Raw genomic sequence first — 25,209 nt, 5'->3', positions numbered from 1 at the left:
AGCTTCAAAACCTGGGGGATTGTAAGACTTTCTCAGTGTTGCCAGCTAAATCCCACCTATCCCATTAGGCTGGTCATAAATAAAACGCATGCAGTAGATTAGATCCTCACTCTTCAGAGACTCTTTGTGTTGTTTGCCTTGTAATGTTACTGAGCAGACGGCGTTCAATGAGCTTCTTATAGTTGTTGCACCTTTTTCTCCACATGGCTGCCAAGTTGGCCTGAAGTGGAGTCTGGCGGTGAGTCGGGCAGTAAACACATTGGAGTTCTCACCGGGTCACACACCTCCAGCTGTGTGGACCCATGAACTGGAAAACCGAGGCGGGAATGCGGCTTGAATAGCACCTGTAGGGGGAATAATCTTTATTGCCTTTGTTGTTTATGTTGTTATGTCAGAGGGAACATGTGCTGGAGAGATTTAGAGCAGGGGAAGTTGAGCTAATCTTTACCAATTTTTTAAGTTGTTACTTGGAAGACGTTAAGTTACATTTAGCAGAATGTTTGAAGGCAATACTGCCTGCAGTATGCAGAGCATGTACACTGGAATTTATTTTATTTTATTGAAATAAAATAATAAAATAAACCCATGTCCCATGTACTGTGGACATTCTGTCCATGTCCACAGTACATGGACAGAACAAAACTCAGCTATGAAATATTATGGTCAAGATTCAAACCCAGGACTTTATTTCTGCAAGACAACCGTCATAAAATTAGGATTTGTTTAAACAAGGCAAGGCAAACAGAATAAATCCTGGGGCTGTTGTAAACAATTATTTTAGTAATCAAGTAATTTATCAATTAGTCTGATGAATAATTGAGTAATTAAATAAAAAACTACCATTCTGCAGTTGCTATTTAAGCTAGTATGAGAAATGTATGACAGAGAAAATGCTAGTAAATAAACAATTCAGTTTTCAACATGTAATTGCTGATTGAAACATCACATTTAGTCTCAAGTTTGAAGTATAAAACCTTTTTTTAAAGTGTAAAATCACTCAACACAGTGAGAAATAAAGCATTTCAACTTAACTCTTACAAATTACAAAGCAAACTGAAATTGAGGTAATAATAAACTACAGTATACAAGTTTAAAGTATGAAGAAACTTTGAAAAATTATTTCTAAACTATTTTTTTATTTTTTACACATCATTACTCTTTTTTTTATATATATTTTCTATTTAGTTGATCCCACACATATTCCTCCATAGCTGCTAATAGCTCTTAGCATTCATTGATAGGTTATTGGCAAAAATGAGAGTGTTGCGCAACACAAATAATAATCCAATCAGAACATAGTGTGCTAATAATAAAACATAATTTAACATAGCTCTGAATTTTAATAACTGAGGATCTTGACTCATTCGATGAATCGTTACAGCTCCAGATGGAACATTGAAAGATGATAGATGGATGGATGAAAATCTTTAAATGTGAATCTGGAGAATCATCAAACTGTGGACTTACATTTTTATAGGATTCTTTTTTCCTTTTTTCTTTTTTTTTGTTGCTTTTGGAGCATTCTCTTGTAAAATATTTAGGCTGTCTAGTGGTGTGATTTGTGTTTGGAGGGATTGTCAGATTCATAATGGCTGGCCACAGGATTATGTTTTTAATACAGTTGGAAATGGAGACAGAAAATATGCAGCCAAACTGCGCAATAGCAGTCGAGGAATTCTCATCAGGCAGGATTTGTGTGTCTGGGTGAGGATGGACAAAACTACAAATCTACAGCTGGTGCAAATACACAAGCATTAGTATATCAGCTGCCCACACAGAGACATATTTTTAATGCATTAGCAAATGTTTTTCTGTTTTGTTTTTTTTTTTTTTCCAGGTTTTTATAGTTGTTGTGATTTGCAGGAGAAGCTCCACAACACAGCGTAACCAGGGATGAGCGCAGCGTACTTGATGACAGCATTCCATATTTGACAGTAGCTCGCAGGCAGATATGTGGTTGCTAAACAAAATGTCATCTTCAATGGTCTGTTCTTTGTCAGAACCAGAGAACCACCACATGTTTGAAGATAAAACATTCTCTCTAATTATCCGAAGGTTGATTTTTATGTTCCTTCCCCTTATGAGGTCTTGTCTTGTTTGCAGAGCAGACATCTGGTGAAATGGAGCAGACAATTGCACAAGAAAAACCTACGTTTGGGGACAATACTTAACTTTAACCTATAAAATAAAGGGCAGTTTAGTTAATATTGCTTCACACAGTACTCCTTTGTCCTTGTTTTTGTCTATTTAAAGCTCAATTTACAAAAAAATGTTTCTCCATTTTTTTTTTGTTTCTTCAGTTTGTTCAAGCAAGGACATCCGCAACAATGCGACCAACCTGCGAAAGCTTGAGAACTGTACTGTGATCGAAGGCCACCTGAAGATCTTGCTCATGTTTGGGACCAAACCAAAGGACTTCCAAGACCTGAGCTTCCCCAAGCTGAGAGTGGTCACCGACTACCTGCTGCTCTTCAGAGTCTACGGCCTGGAGAGCCTCAGCAGCCTCTTCCCCAACCTGACGGTCATCCGAGGCAACAACCTGTTCTTCAACTACGCCCTGGTGATATTCGAGATGCTCCAGCTCAGAGAAATCGGCCTCCATAGCTTGATGAATATCACCAGAGGCGCCGTGAGGATCGAGAAGAACCCGGACCTCTGCTACCTGTCCACCCTGGACTGGTCTAAGATCCTTGACTCGGTGGAGGACAACTACATCGTGGCCAACAAAAACGACAGAGAGTGCGGTGATGTGTGCCCAGGGGCGTCGATCGGAAAGACCACCTGCCCGTCAACGACCATCAACGGGCATTTCAGCGAACGCTGCTGGACTCAGAGCCACTGTCAAAGAAGTAAGCAGCCTTTTCATATCATCCATCATTAATATAATCTCTAAAAAATTATTTATTTCTGTCTTGGCAGACTTGATTGTAGAGCTTTATATCATGCATGGCTGCAATTCGTCATTATTTTATCTAGTCAATTATTTTATCTAGTCAATTATTTGGGCAGTTAATCAATTAATGTAGATTTTTCATTTAACCACTTTAGCATTTTTTATACTATATTAAAATACATTAAGATGCAAATAAACAAATAATTCAATCCTGTTTTTATTAAAAAAAAGAGACATTTTATTGCATAAAATTCCATAACGTAGCTTTACAATTAAAAAATATTTCTAAAGTGGGTAGAGAATATTTACAAAGGTTTTCTTTAATATTAAATGTAAAATGTATAAATATTTTGTACAGTTTGACTTAATTAATTATTGCTTTGACTATGATGTTTCTTCAACAAATGGCCCTTTTTGAGTGTGTATACTCCAGTGAACGATTAATATGTTACTAAATATATGATTATTTCAATAATACACTCCTTGCGATTAATTCGATTAATCGTTTCAGCCCTAATATAATAGACATTTATGAGACAAGATTTTGGACAATTTGAGCAATTAATGAATGTAAATTGTGTCAGAATTGCAAATTTAATGAATGGAAATGACTTTTGGGAAATTCACATCCAGCAAGCAGGCACTGGTATTTTCTCATAAAACGCCTTTGGTGTGAACGCACCATTATTCAGTCTTATTTATACCCGTAAGACATTTTTGAACCCTGTTTTCCAAGTTTGTGTGTAATACTTGTTTTAAGATGCTGCCTATGCATGTTGGTGTTCTCGTGGAAGCTGAATACGTTCTCAGAGATTGGGCTTTTGATCAAAAAGCACCCACAGGCAAAGCACATTTTGTCCCATAAACACAAATGGGGAGGGCGGTGTTTAATGCAGTTAAGGTTTTATATAAACATTTAATCATCATTAAGTTACGATGAGATATTCCCCTGTCTAGACTTGGAATAACTTGTCTATAATGTAATAACATAATACACTTTTATGGTATATTTTGATGAAACGTGTATTTTTGCTCTTGTCGTTTATGGGTGAGCTTTTTTTTAGATAAATATGGGTTGCATTTGCAGCTCTTCAGATCACTTTCAGATTCTTTGTGGCTAGTAAAAGACGTTTGAATTTAGACGAATTTTACCAAACATTTTGGACTTTTAAAGTTATATCAAATAGTGTCTGAAAACCAATTTATTTCCACGAGCATTTATAATTTTTCTGCTGCAGCTCCTGCCCGCTATTTACAGATTCTGGAAGACGATAAATGAAACGACAAAAAATGTGGGTGACTCAAATTGAATTTGAGTGTGTCACAAAAAACTTTCAAGTGGATTCAAGACAAAACACTTTTATTTTTGATGTTTGAATGTCAGAGCTGTGTTGTGTGGTGGGTATAAATAATGAGGCCAAGTTCTGTGTCAAAGCAGCTTACACCCAGCACCACACAGCGACACCTTGCCAGTCATTCTGTGAACTTTTCTTCATGTAGGCTGCAGCCTTCCTGTTGCTCAGCTGAAAGGAGTGAAGAGGTTTGACATCCACTCATATTTATTTTTCTTCTCTGCCGCTGTGTTTACTGTAAAACAAAAAACTGGCGTCATGTAGCTGAAAGGTTGAAACGTCGCTAAGAACACAAACTTTCCTGTTCGTTCTCTTATTATTATTGTTTGAAATTTAGACACTTACAGTTATTCAGGGTTTTGTTTGAACAGCTTGGTTTGTTGTTCGTAGTTGCAACATCCCTGAAGGATTTCTTAGTTGTGCCAGTTTATGAAAGGGAATTAAGACCAGATGATGATGGGAAAGTGCTGCCTTTCAGTCATGGGGAGGGATTTTGTTCAGGCAGGGCTTGTGGTCCTGTGGTCTGGGACCTGTGGTTTTCTGCCTACTTTCACTAAAGCATGAAAAGACCCGTTAAGCACCAGCTAGAACCACAGGACGACTGCGAAGCATACAGTGTCCTCCTCTGATCTGCACTGTTGCTACTTTTAGCACATCTCCAGCCTTTACAAAAAATACATTTTGCACCATATATGCATATATTATACAACATAAATTAACACCTACTCACATTAACATCTCATTTTCAGAAAATGATTCAGAGGATTACAGAGACTGAGAGAAAGTACTGGTTAGCCACAGCAAGTGTCCTTTGTTTTTGAAAAACAAAACAACAAAATTAATTCAGAACCTAATGAAAGTGGTGCATTAAAAATCAGGAACCCTAAATGGTTTAACATCACATTAAATATTTTTTATTTTTCATTAATTTCATGATGGAAAAGCTTTATTTTGCTCTAAACACAAAGATAGCATAATCCACCTTATCTTCAATTAGCTCCTCATTGGTGTAATGTACAATAAGGTGAATTGTATGAAAATACAAGATTTAGTGTTAGATTCCAGGATGAAATGTGAGAAAATGCATGATTTTATAAATGAATTCAAGTTCATTTGATGTTTTCTGTTAAAGCATCTCTTAGATGACCAGGAAGCTCAAAAATACTTGCAAATATACAGAACTAGCAATATAGAAGGGTCTTTAGATCAAAGTGGTTCTGGTACTAGACTTGGACTAGCAGTAGATCCAGTTCACAGCCGTTTCTATTAAAACATACCAAAGGATCAATTTTGTTTTCACAGTCAAAGATCTTAGTAATAACTTCCTTACAATGTCAACCGTTGCCTTAGACCACCGATTATTGGTTTTTAAATTTAAAGGAAAAAAACTGAACCAAATAAGTTTTAAAAACACCCTTATTGATTTAAAATGAGCTATTCCTATAAATTAAATTACAAACATTTGTATTTGGCCTACAAAGAATATGTCTTGACTAGTGAAAACAGAATCAGCTTTTTTTTGTTTGTTAGTAATCAGACTTTCTATTAATTAGGCAGATTCTCCTTTATCTAACCTTTGTATTGGCACATACAGCAGCACTCAAAATAGATATTTTTAGCCTTCCTGTTGTAACGATCAACTTAAAGAAATGCTTAACCTAGATTACCATTGAAACTGCCTTAATCTGTGCCTTCAATCAAAAGACACCTGAGTTTGACATTTAACTAAAACGCTGTTATGGCATAACGTGGAGTTGTAAACAGAACTGGGCAATAAATCAATAATGGTATATATCGCGATAGACGTGACCAGTGTGAATAGAAATTACGTCTGATAAAATGTCAACTTCACTGAACTCTAATGTAGAACCACACAGCATTCTGGGAGATGTAGGCAGAGGAAAAGCTTTAGTCGATCAATATTTTATGACGTGTTAAGCAAATGTTGGTGGCATCAACTTACTGACTCGCTCTGTGGTTGCCTAGCAACAACCTGTTCAGTAATTGCTGCAGCAGCAGTTTAAAGTTTCACCATCGTGCCTCATAACTGTTTGAAAAAAACAACAAAAAAACAATGCCGTGGAGTGAAAATTGTGGATAAAACAGGAAAGGTTATGACACCAGTTTGGCAGCGTTTCAGATATTTAAAACAAACAGAAAAACAAATCAGTAATTATTGATATTGACTTATATGATATGGTTATACTGTAATGTGGTTTTCAGCCATAGTCTGACACATTGGTAATATTATGAAACTTTAATTTATTTGTCTTATTTGCCCCCAAATAACACAAATATTCACCTGGCTGACAGCTATGGCAATATCTGCTATAAACTGTTGCTACGATTATACTCATACTTTAAAAACACTAGCAAGACCTCTGACAAATTTACTTGGAATAGCACATAATCTCAAAATAAAAACTGTAAATGAACCCTGTCAAATCTGCCCTGCGTGGAAACGTCTCTGCTACTGGCTTTCACCAAGCAACACCCAGCAAATGAACCTGAGGTGGCTCGAATTTTACACACATTATTGAATGAGAGCTTAATTATCCGCTCTCAGCTGGAGACGAGACACTCAATTGAGCTTGTGCTCCTCCTTTCCTGCTGCAGCTCTCTCTGTGTTTGGGATTGTTGGACTCGTTACATATTTAATGAGGATCCCTTAAGATGATCAACATCTCTCCGTTGAGTCCTGATTCTCTGACTGGATTGGCATTTTGTTGAGTTGAAGGATTTGTAGCTCCTCGATCTGGCAGGGTTCGGGTTTTTGTGACCGCTTATTGATGTGAATGAGTGAGGTTGGGTAAGGACAAGACCTTTCCTCCATACGGAGGGTCCAAATTTATACTCGGTACATGTCACATGCCTCTCGACCAATCACAAGAGGGACTTTGATGGGTCTGGAAGCGTCTGTGTGAATGTGTGGACCAGTAACACGCACTATAAATCTCATGGGGGACATAACCTCCGCATCTGTGCAGACAGACGACGGCCTTTGTTTGTCTTCGTTGCCGGGATACGGGGTTGTAACATTGTGGTGTAATCGTGGATATGAACACATCCGTCATCCATCCAGGCCATATCGGAAGGAAAAGCGTGGCGGCCGGTCATCATGCGGGCGACAGAATGGGACCTGTTGTAGTGTAACTTTGGTCAACCTCGCCGCTGACCTTGCAGCGGCTCCCACACATAACAGCCAGCGCTGGCGCCACAGTCCGTTTCCACTCCAAACAATGGCGGTTGTAGAAGTTCACCAAGAGCTCTCTTCAATTGTTTCCTGCCTTTGTTGATCTGCTTCCTGTCTGAAGTTATGAATGGACACCGAGACCTTACTTGAGGTCTCGGTAGCACAAAATACTAGTATGTGACCCCTGGAGGTCAACAGGACAAATTTGGCTACTGGTGAAGCAATCTGTGAGAAAATAGTGTTGTTTTTTTTTTTGGAGGGGTGGGAAGGAATGTACCTTGAACCTACAGCAATATTTTAATCAGAATTACAAATTTTGCTGGACGATAAATTACGATAAACGATAATGTTGTTTTAAGACCATTTTAATGGTAATGGCAACATTGGCACATTGTCAAAACTCAATAAACTTTAAATTCTTATGAACGTTTAACACTGTAGCTAGAAGACCTTTTAAATATCCAAAATAAACAAATAAAATGAATTATAAAGTCTCCGTAAACAAAATTGTCCTTTAAAAAAGTGATAGTTGAGACCAAATCACCAGACTGAAGAATTTTGTCTTCCAATTTTTGTCAGAAAGAGAAAAACAATAAATCATTAAATGGAAATTAGGGCGCTTGTTTTATTTATAAGGCAATTAATTAATTTATTGGTTATCGCGACAGGCCTACTTGTTACAGGACCTAAGAAGTCAATTTTAGATATTCAGGTGGATGTTGTGGGTTTAATACCTGCTGCCATGCAAAACGTAACTCTTGTCACTTTTAGGTTTTTGCTTTTAGCTGCTGTGAGAAGTAAATTATGTTATATTTAATCTGATGAAACAGCTTTCCAGATATAAGCGCCGCTCATTTCTGCAAGATTGATTTGCTGTCACTTTCTGACACAGACTGACAAAAGTTTGTTAAAACACCTTGACCTTTGCCATTACTAACTCCCCAGGGCGCTCCAAAGTACAGGAGTACAAGAAGCATTTCCTATTGCTGTGAAAAGGCCTGGTTTGTGTCATTGGTGAAAAAAACAAGTCAATTTAACCATTTTTCTGTACGGTACAAGTAAAAAATAAAAACTTAAAAGCTGCAATATCGCAGATTCATAATACTTTTATGCTAATACTTTTTGTATTCTGATGATTAATTGGATAAAAAAATTGGCACATTCTCAGATGTTTCGTCTAATCACTTAGGCTTATGTTATTGAATATCAGAAATACATTAAATAAACAAATAATTAAATTCCTTTTTTAAATAAGAACATTGTACTGTCTAAAATGCAATAATTATTTGTAGTAAAGGGAATGCATCTGCAGCTAAAAAATACTTCTAATATCAAAATGTAAAAAGCTCAGGGTTTTCTGCTTATCAATATAGAGTAGCAATGATTTGTTTATTTTTTCATTTATTTACTGATTAATAATTAGTTAACACAAGGTACGGTACACTTGTTTGTTTGTTTGTATGTTTGTTTTTTTTGTACTTTTAATTTCAACATGTGAAAAGCTTGACTTAACATCAGTGCAGTGAAGCAGAAGGTAATTTTTTGCCTTTACAGAATTTGAACCAGGTGAGTTTTGGGTAGAGCATACTTACAGACAACAAAGTGTTAGTTTTTATCCTAAATGAAAAATAAATATATTTTTGTACAGCTTTGGCTTACTTACTGCCCTGTGGGTAGCGTTCTTTCACCAAATATCCTTTTTTGAATCTGAATATATAACTGATTACTTAACTAGTTGACGATTAATTACGATTAATCTGATTAATCGATTCAGCTCTCTGCTCCATAAAGCCATACAGACTTAAGTGACTTCCATGCTTTTCCTGTTTAGATTATCAAAAAGACTCTTATAACAATTTTAGGATTTGATCTGTTTACTTTAGAAAGAGTCAACTCAGAAATCCCAGAAAATGTAAGATTTTGCACTAACGCAGCGTTGAGGCAAGATTCTTTAGGATCGGTTCATATCTGAGGGTTGTAAATGAGTTAAACTTTTCACTTGAAGCTGCTGCTTATTTGAATTGTCCCTGGCAACGCTTGAAATGCACACCAGCCAAGTGTGTCACCCACTTGTCATTCTATGTACAGCACCGAGGCAGTTATGTTAAGAGGTAACTTGAGCTTCGGTTTTTGGGGCCGTATAGCTAAAAGGTTGGACTGATTTACTGCTGCAGGAATTTTGGTTGATAATCATCATTGCAAAAGAAGACACCCAGACAAGATCAGACAAATTCTAGTTGTAACAATATGCCTCCTGGTTTTTTCCCACCCTTGTCCAACTTTAGCAGTGTGCACAACTCTTCTCTACAAGCTTTAAGCTAGCCTCTAAGCTCCCTTCACACACACACCACATAAGTTCTTTTCTTTAAGCTGACTTAACCGCTCTGGCACTCGCTCTTGTGGAGTTGCACCCTGCAAACCCTCTCTGCGCAGCTATTGGAGTCTTTCCCATGGAATCTCAGACATTTCAGGCATTTGTTAAAGCTTAGCAGCCGACAGGCGTTTCTCCACCGATGAACCCGCTCACTGCAGCCGTTCAGTTTCAAACGGATCGCTGCTGTTCTGATGATAGTACAATCATGTTTCTTTTCAGCTGGTGCAAGCGACGTGCAGCTTAATTTCATGAAAACTGTATTAGCAGCGTACACTTTCTGTTGCCAGATGTTTTGATATAAAGAATCTGTTTTTTAAAGTAGACAGTATAAATGTAATTATCAATAACAATGCGTACAACAATAAGCATTGTGTTTTAGATTTTGTTTTGCCGATTCTTTTTAGCTATTTTTCTTTTCATGTCTACAACATGACACTAAAAATATAACTAATATAATTTTTTTATGTGTTTTACTTGCCACCAGGTTGGAAACAAATACTTTTTAAAAATATCTGTCTCTTTTTGAAAACGTTTTTTTTTATTTCTTCTTACTTTAAATCTAAAAATGACAACAAATTTGCTGTAGTTGGTATTTAGCAAGAATTATAAGTTGTCTTTTTATTAAAAAAAGGTTATATAACAGTTTTATTTACATGACTGAGAAGAAAAATGCCTGTTTGTATTGGAAAGGTTGCAGATCCCAGGACTAAACATGCGTTTTCTAAAAGATAAATATTCACAGTAATAAAAATAATGTTCGTTGTCAGTATTTCATGTTGCAATAACCACTTTAAGCTCCAGCTGTAAACAACAACAAAAAAACTTTATATGTAATGTATCATGAAATATATTCCTGGATTAACATAAATCCAGCCCTGAACAACAATTATTCAATTTGCCCTTTTTGAAAAGTTGGTTGCCCAGCCCTGGTCAAAAACATCCAATCTTTTTTATTTTTATTTAATCTTAATGATTTTGGTTGGAGCAACAAGGCCAAAGCTTTGTATTTACATCCATCTATGGTCGCAGAAGAAGAGCAAAAAGTCCCAAAGCTTTGCTTTGATCAATTTGAGTGTTGGTGCCCAGTTTATTTCCTCTTTGCCTTCCTAATCTTTTTACCAGATCAAACATGTTTTGCAAAAATAGATTATAAAGGACATACTCTTTGTTCTCACAAATTTAATTTCCACTCCTCCCCGTCTGTTTAAAGGTTTAAATACAATGGAAAGTAGTTGACATTAACCAAAAAAAAACCCACATGTCTTGATGTTGCATTAAGAACAAATCAGTGTTTGATGTCATTACCCAGACAAAGTTGAGCATTAGGGAAGTCATTATTTATTATTTTAGCCTGACGCTGATATCCGAAAGGAAATGAAGATTCAAGGCCGCGGCATGCGTCATTTGCCTGCCAAACGGGCGGCGTAATTGCCCATCAATGAGAACATGGTGTTTATCATTTCTATTCCGGTCACGGACAAGCTAGGTATCCTGCGTTTTGGATGACGGCGGCATCGGGCCGACATTAAAAACAAAAAGTGCTTTTTCATGTTGTTGATGTGTTTTTGTTCTATTAGCGGAGGCAGGAGCCTGTTAATGAAGTTGTTTACGGTCCCTGTTGCTCCCAGAGTCGCCTTAACGGTGCCCTGCTGTCGCCGTTGAGTCAGGCCATCCAACAAGTGGAAATAAAACTGGTTATCAGCCCCTGGTTTTATGAAGTCACTGCTTCTCTGCCTTCATGCTTCATTGTATTATTTGCAAGTTGTTTGTGTTTGTTGTATGATCTATAATTTGGTTTTCAGTTTCCAAAGTTTCTTCATTATGGTCTTTCTGCTCACAGTCAGGTTTTGTAAATTCAGACAAAATCATTTTGTCAAGCCGCCAAGTTTACCTTCTAGTTGCAACAACTTTCTCAAACCTGCAGATGTGTAAAGCCCGATTTTAACTTCTGCTAATCTTATGTTTTAATTGCTTTTTCCTTTACGAATTTTGCAGTAAAATTAAATGTAAAAGCTAATCTCAACCGGTATCGTCATGGAAATATTTAGCAGTTAAATGATCAAAGGTTGGGTTTCCCACAATGTATTATAAGCCTGGTGGGCCACCATGCTTTACTTGTACCACCATTGCTTATTTATTTAAGTTTTTTAAAAATGTTTGTATTTTTAAGACTTTGTAGTTGGCGTTTAGGTAGCAATCTTTCAATAACACACAATTATAAAGTGATATTTTCAAATTTCTTGTTAGCTTTAAACATTTTTTAACTCAGAAACACGACGAGCCGCTGGATGAATGACCGACACGCAGCCCCTGGGTTTAGCAGATTTTCTTGGGGAAACCTTGCAAGTTAATGTTCTAGCTCAAATAAAAACATTAAACATTTGATGGACTAATTAAATTTTATTTTCACATGATACCGAATTGGTAGATGCAAAATTTGTCTGTTGTACAACAACAAGCATGAAAAGCTTTGATGCAACTAGAAAGTTGTATTTTTATCTTTGCACAGTTTGACTTAAACTAGAAGCTAATCTAATCTCATGCCATAATTAATTTTTCTTTTAACCAAAACGTCAAACAAGGATTATAATCTGGAACATACTAAGATAGCAACATTTCTAAGTGTCTGAAGCGGTATCTTTTTCTATCACTTTAATTTTTTTAGTTATTATTTGCAAAAATGGGCTGCATGAATCAACTTTTAAAGTATTTTTACTATTATAAATGTTCAGTAATGTATTGCAGGGGTGGAAAAATCTTGATTATATTTCTGAAAAACCGTCGCTGGTGGTGTTTGGCATTGGGAAACGGTTACAGTGACGAAACAATCCGTTGTGAGGGTTTGCTGAATATGTGAAGATACAGTTGCAGAGATGAGAGAGCCGACTTGATACAGTAGAAAGCTATGTTTACCAGAAACTGATGACTTATTCAGAAAGAATGAATCACGCTTTGTGTATTTATCTCCTTACATTTCAAACTTTATCTTCATTAGACATTGAGAGCAAAGTGGAAATAAAATCAAATTCTTTGACGTGTGAAAAAACTTAGTCAATAAAGCTGATTATGATTTATTTTTTGCTTTTAGGTTGGAATGATACATTTAAAATGCAAAAATGTGGTCTCCGCTGTGACTTTATAACAAACTTTCTATAATAAAAGCATAAAACCTGGTTAAATGTCGGAGCAAGTTGCACCTCAAACACTCGCGTTATGTCACTTATTAACAAGCTTCTGGTCTGATATTTGCCCATTTGTCTTGTGATGGGTCAAGCTGACATAAAGTTCTTGCTTTCTAGCACGAACCAGGTTTTTAAACAAAGCTGATAAGAGTTTCAGTAGGATTGATGTTTGAGCCACTCCAACAGCTTAATGTCAGCCAGCTGTGTCCAGTCCAAAACACAGTTTCACTCCCTACTTAGGATTATTGTCAAATGAGATAACGTTCTGGCTATTTTGCCTCACAGCAAGAACATTTTGAGTGATGAATCCAATTAGCTGGTAATTCGAGGTGAAGTTTAAAAAGATTGTGGGTAGTCATCTTTTTTCAAAACTTTTCCCTGCTTATGGGAATACACCATTACCACTTCCAGCAAAAAAAACCGCAACAATCCTTCTATTAATTTGCTTATTTGCATGATCTAACAGAACAATCACTTAAAAACTGGTTTTGTAAGTAAAATTTAAGCATTTAAATGTTACTTACATTTAAATGTAAGTAACATTTCAATTAAACTTGACTTTTAATTGAAATAAAAGTCAAGTTCTGTGCCAACCAGAAAACCGAACAATTAGAACAACAGGATCTAGAGGTATTTCAGCTCGTTGAGGGCTAGAAAAGTGTATATGGGGCGATAAACGACATTCATCTGAGTAAAATTAGGTTTTATGAACAGATGTGAGCCAGTACAAATAGATGTGAATGTTTTGATGAAAGAAAATAGTAAAAATGATTGGAGTTGTTGTGTGTTAGTTTAAAGCATATCAAAAAGCTGAATGTTCTTAAAGGGCTGGTTGTGCCAGAATATATTGATAAAAACAATTAAACTGTTAAAATATCAATAAATAGTTGTTCCTCCAGGATTTTGTGATTGTTTTAGTGGTTTACAATCAAAATTACAGATTTTGTGGTGCTAATTTAGAAATGTTTGTAAGGAATTTTTACTAACATATGATGTTAAATGTGACTTTTTTTTAACTCGTATCAATTACAGTCTATAAAATCAAGAAAAGCTGAGGCAGAAGTCACTTAAACTCAATGTCTTTGACCAATTTTGAGACAATCTGCAGTAAAATGGAGATTTGTTGATTTGGTGTGAATTTATTGATGTAATTTGGAGTCATAAAAAGCTACAGTGGCCAGATTTGAGTTTGACATCTGTGGTTTAAGGTGTTGTATTTGGATTTAGTCTGCTGTAGTTTAATTAATGGTTTCTCTACAAGGTGAGGTGCCAATATTTATTGTCTGAGCAGACTAACAAAATCACCATTATCTCCTAAATTTGGAGTAATATACTGGGATTTAAACATTTAATTCAATGTTTAAACTGCTAACCTGTCTTGTTTTCACCCATCTCAGTGAGGAATGAGGCTTCAAACATGAACTGTTCTTTTTATTACTTTTCTCACACTGGCTCTAACTTTTCAGCCATGTGTCTCCCTAAAACCTTTTTCCCTTCTGGCCTTCGGTAAAAAGTTTCTTTCATAAAAAGCTAAATGCTACCCTTGTCATTGCCGTGGAATTTTAATTGGCAGCCAGCGCTCCACCACGTCCCTGTTTGCCATGTACTCTGATCCAAAGTGATCGCAACCCAAATAGTCTGAGTGTGCTGTTATTTCATCGCTGCCTTACAAGAAAACTAAAAAAGGAAAATCGCTCCAGAAACATTCTGTTTTGTGAAATTCCCAGACTCCCTATTTTTTATGGATGTAATCCAGGAGTTTCAGCTCAGAGTTATCTAAGATTGCATGCACAGGTTGCTGTTTGTTTGGTGTTTTAAGATTCAGCTTTTTTTTGCTTTTTTTTTTTTTTGCATTTTTGGCTGTTTAGCACTCTCTTCTGCCTTTCTGCTTGTCCCAACTCATGAAACTCACATTGGCACATGGCACAAATCGCTTTATTCGCCCTCATGCTGGCAGCAGTGTGTATTCTTCTCGGTCACCTCAGAGCCTGAAGCGCTGTTGGTTTGTTGTTGCAGCCTGTTTTAAAGCCTCGGGGATTGGGGTCTCGTTTTGCAGCCCTACCCCGCCTCCATTCCCACCGAAGCCTCGGCTAATGCGTTAAGGAGCAAGGCATTTCTGCAGCTTTTTTGCTCGGCCTTCATGTGATCCTGCTGTACTTTGGACAAACTGCATAACAAGAGATCGGTCAGAACCCGACCGGTGTCAGTGGAACCTGACTAGGAGGACAAGAGACAACAGGTCTAAGTCCAACTGTCTTTTGAAAACTTGCATTGATTTATTGTTACTTGATGATTGTACCAATGGAAGATAAAGCATGAAGATGCTGACAAGGCCCAACTGGAGTGGTCTAATGCTGGGAAAAACACCTCTGTTCTCCTGAAACCGTTACAGCTTCAGGCCTAATTACAATAACAATCCGGGAAGTTAGCATGTATTTAAAGATTTGCATGTTTTAAAGGAAAGAATGTGAAATTCCCTCAGAAGGCCCCCCTCCTCATTCACAAAGATCAAAGTTGGCTTGGGTTGGCCCCACTCTCTCAGGTCCCCAGGGTCTCAACCCTGAAAGCATTTCTGACAAGCACACAAGAAAACAAGTCCATCTCCTTCAGTGTGGTCACTCTTTTCGTTACTATTGGAGCCTCTCGGGTTGTAAGACGGCAAATAACTTCTCCGCATCGGCTTACAGACGTGATTTTAGTTTTACAGACAGTGCTAATGGTGGAAATTAGCGCTTCTTTTGCATGGTCAACTCCATTAAAGTTGGCAGAAACCCAGCTCTGTTGATTTTACTCAGTTTTCAAAACGATATACACATATATTCACTACACAGCCCCTGGGATTGCAATAAAAGACACCAATAATGATCCTTTCAGATCAACCGTAACACTTTTTTCCCTTTCACCTCTTAAACACAACAATGTGCTGTGATCAGAGAGCATACGTGCTTTCAGATCATGCTGCTGGGATTACTGAAAAAAGGGGCAGAGCTAAAAGCTAAAAGGATGTTTCCTTTTTAATAATTAGATTCTAGTGCAACATTTAAAAATACTCAAAAATGAACTGGATGTTTTTACTGTAAACAGAGATGCTTTGGAAACAATTTTCGCCTTATGAAAAGTTAAAAAAGGAATATTTTAATATTTTTGTTAGCATTGAATGGTTTTGGAATGAGGAGTGTATTAAGTTGTGCTATTCACTTAAATCCAAAATTATTCATGACACTTGTAGATTTAGTTTTAAAATGATTTCCAGTCAACTGAAAAGTTTTATTTTTGGATCAAAAATAATGTCAAAGTACTTTAAACAATTTTAATTATTCATGTTCTAATTAATTAAGTAATACATTTATTTAAATAATAAAACCATCAAACCTATTAGTGAAAATACAAAGATTATTTTCAACCTAACTTCATAAAGGGATTAAACCTGGATCAGATTATTTAAACCACAATTTGGGATTTTTGGAAAAAAAATAATAATAATAATAATAATAAAAATAATTAATTTATTCCCTAAAAAGGAAATCTAGGGCTATGGAAATAGATTTATGTCACAAAAATCTGTTTTCTACTGAATGTAAAATATACTTTTTATTTTAATGAAAAGGTTGTCTAGATTAAATTAAGGTCTCATCTCTAATCCACTAAATGGTAAATGCACAAATTCAGAACCAAAAAACCCACCATCCAAGCCAATAAACTTTGATTTTAGATGTTCCTGTGATTGAAAATATTACATTTGAGTCCATAAGAATCTCCTAAAGTCATGGATGAGAGGAGAGATGATTAATGTACTGAAGCATGGAGCTGCTCGGCCTCATAATAACAAACCATAATTGTTTTGACATGAGCGTGACCCCATTATTGCAGAACGCTCTGTTCTCCTCAACAGTAGCTTTCTTTTGTTTACGTCAGCCATGCATAGTAAATAGAGACCTAAACTCGGTGAATGAGTGCAGCGCAGTGAAGGCAGCGAGACGTGCTTTCATTCAGCACCGTCTTGTTTCTGTGCAACTCTCGTGGCAGATTTTCCGTTCACAGCTTCTCCGTCTCTCGCTCTGAAAGAACAGAGAGGGTTAACATTTGTAGCTGTCTTCCTAGGAGATGGGAGAGGCCAGTTGAATGGCTGGCTGCAGCAGTTAGTCAACACATTGGCTAAGACTGAGGGTGGATCTGCTGCTGGGTCTGTGCTGCGGCGTGGAGCGCTGGTCGAGGATCAGGAGTCTCTGCTCCGCTCCACATGTTTGTGTGCAAATATGCATGTGGGGATAGCTTTAAGAGCAGCTTTCCAAATAAATAGGAAGGGAAATAAAATCTTCAAAATGTGAGAAGATGACTGAAAAATGAACAGTGGTTATATCATCTGTTTTTACAGCCACGTTGCCCCACTGTTCCCCCCTTTGCCGCCCTCTCATGTTGCCATTCTCGTCTTTCTGCTGCTCTCCACACACACACACACACACACGCACACACACGCACACGCACATATTCCTGCAGCTCTTCATGCTCTCCTCAGATAGGGGAAGAGAACACTGTGTTTTTTTCTTCTTCTAATGGACAAATGATGAGTCAGTTTGTGACACACTGTCTGCTGAAACCACTTTTTTTAAAACATAAAATTAGTGTCTTACACTTTTATTGTCTCAAAGACACCTGGTGTGTATGGTTTGACCTGTTGTCCGTCTCTGACCTCAAAGACTGGCGGCCCCTCCACACACATACACACACGCGCACAAACACGCCGCAAAACGGATTTAATCTGGCTTTCATGGACGAGAGGTTAATCTCCAGCGTTCAAGTTAGTCGGTGAATCCTTCATCTACGCTCGAACAATTTGTCCTCACCTACATTCAGTCGCTAGCAGCTAAACCCACCTGCAAATCAGCCTGAAGGCAAAGCAACAGTAGAGCTTCACTCTGTGCACAGTCAAGCTTTAAGCCAATGAAGACCAGTACAGTTTTGAGTTTTCTGTGACATCTCCAGCAATTGCATAAGATCATTTACATTTACTAAAAAACTATGCTAATTAGTCTTGTCACGGTAACAAATTTTTTTGGACTGTAAATTGTCCCAGAATGTATTGCGATAAATGAAAATATTGTTTTTCTGAGACAATTTTCAAGTGATATAATGGTAATGACATAAAAATGCAAGAACACATTCTCAAACATCAATAAACTTTAAATTCTGATGAACATTTAACACTGCAACTGGAAGACATTTTAAAATTATAAACTAAATGAACAGAATCAACAAATATGATAAAATATGAAGTTTCTGTCAACAAAATTGTCCTTCAAAAAAAATGCAGCTCTGGTAGAATTGTTTCTACCAAAAACAGAGAAAAGAAAAACAATAAATCACACAAATGAAAGTTATTGAGTTATTGATCCACATTGTTTTTGGATCGGTCTTGTTAGCCACTCAGGCCTGGTTATCTCCAGATTTGTAGAAGAAATCATCTGCAAAGTAAGCTGAAGGGTCTTAAAGGTTTGTGGCTTCTTTTAGTTACACCAAAACTGCTTGTTCAACAAGAGCATCAATAAATCTCAATGAATTTGAAAATATGATTAAATACAGTTGGTGTGTGGAGTTTAGTGAAACAAATCTCATTTATTTATGTGATTACAAATGGGAATGTTTCTGAAGAGCATTATTTGTGCTTGCTGGGCTATAATAGCTGTGTAATTATATTATAACCTAGAAACTCCTTCTAGCTTATAAATTATGGAGTACCTGTACTTATAACAGGATGATCTACTTCATATATTCACTCAACCCAAATCAGGAATTAGGACAAACTTAAAATCCAGAGAAACTCCTCCTACCATGAAAATATTGCAATAAAACGTTTAAGTCTGTCGTCCAGCCTGATGCTGAGAGCCACAATTTATCCCTGGGTCACTTTGGACTCCTCTGCTTTAAATACTGTTTGCAGTTTGTTCTTACTGACCACCAGTGTTCTGGATAAGTATGTGCTTCTTTAATGACCAGTGGTGGGTCCCTGCTATCTGGGGACCACCACTGGTACGCTTGTTGCCACATGACAGATGATCCTCTGTCTATGCTGTGTGACGAATTTCTCTCCTGTGTAACATATTTTGATTTAAACTAAAAATATAACATGCACATTTATGGCCTGCAAGATCTAAAATCTACCCTTGACCTGCTCCGTCTAAACTGAATGTCTCTTCCCTCTCCACGCAGTGTGTCCTATTAACTGCACACATCGGGCCTGCACCAAGGACGACGACTGCTGCCACTACCAGTGTCTGGGCGGCTGCCTGAGGCCCAACTCGCCCAGGCACTGCGTGGCCTGCCGTGGCCTCCTGCACGAGGACAGCTGCGTGGAGCGCTGCCCAGAAAACTACTTCACCTACAAGGGCTGGCGCTGCGTCTCCCTCGCCTTCTGCCAGGATCTGCACAACAGGTGCAAGCAGGAAAAGAGCCCTGACTGCTACGAATACGTCATCCACAACGGTGCCTGCATCCCAGAGTGTCCCTCTGGCTATTCGATAGGCAACTCCTCCACGTAAGTGGACACTCGAGACGGTCTGATGGCTGCTTGATGGCCTGCAGGAAAGGTGTTTAGTCAGTGAAGTGTGCATTGTATGCTGCTTTAGAATAGATTTCATTTTGCATCTTTTCTCCGTAACTCTGTTGTTTTAAGTCAAAATGTGTGCTTTTTCTTTTTTTTACATCACTTGTGTATGATGTGTAATCAAAAAGAACAGAAGTGGGACAAAAAAATTAATTAATTACATTAAAAATACATTAATTAAATGTGGAAGGAAAAGGAATGAAGGAGGGAGCAAAACAAGAGATGAAAGGAAAATAGAAGGAAAAAAGGAAACGAAATTGGAAAAGAAATTTGAGAAGATTCAATGAAAGATTGATAGAAGTCAAGAACAGAAAAAAGAAGAAAAAATTGCAAAACAAGAAAATGATAGGATGATTGGAAAAGTAAAGAGTCAGGTGGATAATATTTTTTTTTGAAAGGGAGCAAATATTTAATATTTCACTAATATTTTAACAGTTTTTTCAGCTGAAAAGGTGAACCAGAGAAAAAAAGAGGAAAATAATTTAAAAAATTTAATGAAAGATGAATGCAAGTCAAGAAAGACCGAAGCAAAAAAAAAAAGTAAAGATGGCAAGAAAATCACAGAAGGAACCATTGAAAAGGGAAAACAAAGATTGTCAGGTTGTGAGATGAGCACCATAATTTGTATTTCCCATATTTATATTTTTTTGAAAGATTCTTTTAATCAAGAACAGTGCAGAGAACAAAAAAGGAGATGGAATGAAAATAAACGTGAGTAAAGAAAACGACAAATAGAAAAACAGCAAAAGACAGGAAATTGGAAAAACAATGAAAAATGCAATGAAACATGGATGAAAATCCAGAAAAGACAGGAAAAGGTTTGATTGTAAAACAAGGATAGATGGCAAGAAAATGGTAGAATGAAAGACTGAAAAAGGAAAACAAAGATGCCAAAAGAAGTCTGGAAAGAAAGACAAAATGAACAGAAGGGTGCGAAACTACAAGGGAATTAAAAGAGATAAAAAGAAAAGGGAGGGAAGGAAAGATGGAAGAAAGAAACATTGAAACTCGTTTGTTTATGTTGTATGCGCCACACAGCGTTCAGACTACGCTTGGCCTTGGTCCACCCCCAAATCAGTGAAGTTTGCACAGTGTTGTTAGAAATTTCTTGAACTTTGACCTTGATGACGCAAAATCACATAGCCAATAGCGTGAGTGCATCAGTGACAACGCTGCGGCTGATCTGAGGGTCGGCGGTCAGCGTGGAAACAGATCGCACTGTTCTCTCATCAGCTTCCTCTCCCATGCTGTTTCTCCTCTTCTCTCTTTTAGCAACAGAGATCTCTCCATTTTTTGTTTTAGGATGAAAAGAAAATTAACACCAAATTGAAACAAAGCCATCATGCTTTTATTTTGAAAACTTCTCCTTTTGTGCTCTGCTTTAGAAAACAAGGCTCACCTCTGACTCCCACACTGAGCTCATATCACTTTCATGTTTAATATTTAATTTTCCATTTTTAGAAAGACCAGGAAAACACCTCAGAGGGAGTTTTAAAAACTGTATTAAAGCTTAAGGTTCTTTAAAAGTCTTTAGATAAAGATAGATAGATAAATCTTTATTGTCATTGTCACAAAATTTTAAATGTGCCATCAGTCAGTACATATACTTAAAAATAACTGTCTCACAATTTACACACAATTTTAATCAGTTTATGGTAAAATTTCTATTAAATAGGGCCAGGACTCTTAATGAGATAATTACGATTAATTTAATAGATTTTTATATATTTGTAAATACAAAGTTTTACATAGAAAGTCCTGAACTGGAACCTTTATATAACGTGTTTCTGGTACATCTGTCAATCTGATGCACAAGTGACGTCTGCAAACAACGGACAAATCCACTTGTTTGCAACAGAAGGACCTGAAAGTCCCCACAGCGCTGGCATCGCCTTGTTTGTTTTTGCACGCAGAAACCAACAGTGAGGTCAGAGCGCTGCAGCAGTGCAGGAAGGCTGGCACATCTGTGTTTCTGACTCAGTGTTCCTCATTTTGGCAGCTCTCTGGTCTGCAGGTGTCTGCATTGCAGAGATCAAGTGGTATGCAAATGCAGCTACTGAGACGTGAAGGTTGCTTTCACTGGATCAGTCGTTTGTAGCCTGTTATGTTTAGACGTTTGTCCCCGTATCGCAGTAAGGAGTCATGCTGACATGTTTGGGGGTTTTATTTCTGTTTTGAGAGCCAGTTTGTCAGCGGCTGAAAACCAGAGTTTCTACCTGAGAGGAAAGGAAGAAGTTTGATTTAAGGATTCACCTGGTGGGAATAAATATGGAAAACTTATAAAACTTTATTCTGTGGTATTGTTAATCTATCTATCTATCTATCTATCTATCTATCTATCTATCTATCTATCTATCTATCTATCTATCTATCTATCTATCTATCTATCTATCTATCTATCTATACATCTATCTATACATCTATCTATACATCTATCTATACATCTATCTATACATCTATCTATCTATCTATACATCTATCTATCTATCTATCTATACATCTATCTATCTATCTATACATCTATACATACCCAAAACAATTCCTGAAATCAGAATCTGGGAAAATCTGGAATTTTGCCCTGAAAAAATCAGTGTGAATTCTGTAAACCATGAATGTTTTGACCTGAGCAGAACGTGACAGGCGTCTGACTGCAGTCCTCATTTGGTCTTCTGGCTCTCTGCAGGAAATAAAAAGATTTGTTAATGAGCTGATTGCAGCGGCGAAATCCAGACAGGCCGTCGCTCAGAGGTGCGACGAGGAAAAGCCGTTGTGCTCTGGTTGTTTGTGACGTTATGTGTGTTTAACCTTTATTAATCCACAGAGGATTTGCAGAGTACATAATCTCCCTTTTGAACAGTGTGCACCTTCACGTCTAAAAAGTCACACGGCGCTTATTCACACCTGACAAGCAGCTAGAGAGCAGACTGAGCGCCGGTGCAGCCTTTCTTCAGTCAGAAAAGATGCTCATTCTTTTCAGCTTTGAGCTTCTGAAGGATAAAGCTCATCTTTGGATAAAAATTTTTTATATTAACCCATACATATATGTTGGGTAAAGCCTCTTTTAATGATAAGATAATAAACTAAAGTGTTTGTTTAGTTTATTTTTGCCAGTTTTTGGAGATAAGCTATAGATTTTTCTCTGTCTCCAGAATAAAACCGCTCAAAATCGAGCATAGGTAGCCGCTCTCTGGGCAGATTTGCTCTCGCTTTGCCAGGGAAATGAATCAACAAAGCCTGCACATCTGAACCTCCAGGCTACTGTCGACCTGTAGTGAACCCATTTGGACTCAGAGCCTCGGCTTTTCGCACTGTGACGGTCTCTGTTCCCCTTTTTGGCTCGCTGTTAGGATGAGCGGCTCTCTCCCCGCAGTCAGTAAAAGTGCAGATGTGGCACCAGAGAGTAAGGAAAAAAGCAACAAGGGTCAAGACGGTTCAGGGAAGTTATGCACTAAGTAAATAAACTATGCTCAAAGCTTGCTATGTGGAAGATAGAAACCCTTATTTTCCCTCGAGGCGCCTGGCGTTTTTTAAAAATTTTGTCACATGAGCTGCTTGTTTTGCTGTTGGAAGCTGTTTGTTAATCTGATCTACTGTTACAACATCGCTATGGCTGGCGGCGTGTCGCAGATCAGCTGCTGCTCACTTTCATTGTTGCAACAACTTTTGCAACAATGTTGCATCCACCGTTTACCAATATTTTATCAATCTACAGCCACAGATTAATTTCCCTTTGGGACAAATAAAGTATTTTAAAATTAAATTTAAAAATAAAAGTTGAAACGAATCCACTGTTTTTGAACATTTTCAAGTAATAATCTTTTAGTACTACTTTTAGCTTCACCCATTTCAAATTCTGTAAAAAAAAATTCAATAAATAAATCTTCTACCAAGCACCTTTTTGTTATCCAAATATTAATTGGTTATTCCAAAAAAATAATCTACAGATCAATCCTACACTTTATTGATAAGTCTGACTGAAAGAGTTGAGTTATTCACGCTGATGCAGATTCATCTTTTACTACAAATGATTAAGCATTACGGTAACTAAAGAAATGCTGTTATTGCATTTTAGACAATAAAATGTTTTATTTTATTGTTCAAAAGGAGACTTAATTATTTACATCTTTTTATGTATTTCTGGTATTGTATAAAAATGGACTAAACGAAAAGTAAACATGTAAAAGTCTGAAGTTGAACCAACATGTGGAAACTCCATCCAACAAAGCATAAAGCAAATGCTAAATTGTCCCAGTAATTATTGTTATAAATGATAATATTGCTGTTTGGTAGTGATATATTCATGATGGTGTAATAATGCAGATTTGTTCTTTTACAGATCAATAAACTAAATTTTGCCCTTCTAATACTGGACCTGGAAGATATTTTAGATATCCAAAATAACACACAACAAAAAAACAATAAATTTAACAAAAAGGAAAACCAAGCATAAGATGGATTATGTTGTCTCTTTAAACAAAATTGCCCCCTTTTAAAAAAAATATTAATCATCAGAATGAAAATGATCAAGCTCCTTTTAAGGTGATGAATTGAGTAATTAATCAATCAGTCAAGTTTATAACTATAGCACATTTCAGCAACAATTGCTTTACAAAATAAAAACACAAAAACCAACATTGTATTTTTCCAAGTGTTGTGATTGCAAATCAGAAATGTTGGTTAATGTTTCATTAATTATGGTACAAAAGCCACTATAAATAAGTCTAGTCTCAAAGAAACTCAATGTTTCAGCTGTTTTACAGTTTTCTGCAAGTTTGTTCCAGATTTGTGGTGCATAGAAGCTGAATGCTGCTTCCCTGTGTTTGGTCCTGATTCTGGGGATGCAGAGCAGAACCAGAACCAGAACCAAAAGACCTGAGTAGGCTGGAAGGTTGCTATGACAACAGCAGATCTTTCATGCTTTGTGGTGCTGATCGGTTCAGTGATTGATAAACTAACAACACTATTTGAAAGTATTTTAATTTTATTGCAACAGATTACTCTTGTTATCTTTATAGTCAGATATGAATAATTGGCGTATTTTGCGGCGTCAAAAACATTCTCACTTTGCGCTGTAATGTAAACAAGCTACTAGTTAGTGAACTATTAAAAGAGGTACTAGGATTAGCATACACTTCTGTTCTTAGATATTTTCAAAAAAAATTTTATTTGATCTTTTATTTTGTTTTGTTATCTTGTTAGTCTCAACTGCACGCCCTGCGCAGGGCCCTGTCCCAAAGTATGCATGGGTCTGAAGACGGTGGACTCTGTCACTGCTGCCCAGGCCTTGAGGGGCTGCACCGTCCTCAATGGGAGTCTGGTCATCAACCTGCGGGGAGGAAGTGAGTACCTGCGGCCCGTTTGGTGGTGTCACATGACAGCGTGCGACCCGTCAGCGCTGCAGGGCAAAACAAAGAGGCTACGTCAAGAGCATCCAGTCAAGCAGCTAGAAAACAAAACATGGAAATAGAATATTAAAGATACAGTTGATGATAAAATAAATGTGTTGTTCTTCCCCTTCTCTTTATGTCCAGCTACTGTTGAATAATTGTCTCTAGTGCCACAAAAAAACTCACTTTTATGGCTTTGGGATTTGTTTCAATGGGGTTTTTTTTAT

At 37.1% G+C, this 25,209-nt stretch overlaps 1 protein-coding gene across 1 annotated transcript in view; it reads left to right on the top strand.

Moving 5' to 3' along the window:
• The window catches only part of insra (insulin receptor a), a 58,878-nt gene that overhangs the window by 11,173 nt on the left and 22,496 nt on the right, over positions 1-25,209 (top strand). The window contains exons 2-4 of the mRNA XM_044135086.1: positions 2,301-2,849; positions 19,202-19,526; positions 24,795-24,934. Of these exons, the coding sequence (XP_043991021.1) occupies positions 2,301-2,849; positions 19,202-19,526; positions 24,795-24,934 (1,014 nt within the window). The remainder of the gene's footprint in view (positions 1-2,300; positions 2,850-19,201; positions 19,527-24,794; positions 24,935-25,209) is intronic.

This window comes from Gambusia affinis, linkage group LG12 (assembly GCF_019740435.1).
Source record: "Gambusia affinis linkage group LG12, SWU_Gaff_1.0, whole genome shotgun sequence".
In the NCBI taxonomy this organism is placed as follows: domain Eukaryota; kingdom Metazoa; phylum Chordata; class Actinopteri; order Cyprinodontiformes; family Poeciliidae; genus Gambusia; species Gambusia affinis.
The sequence above is the reverse complement of the archived record's forward strand: the minus strand, read 5'-3'. Positions and strand labels throughout refer to the sequence as shown.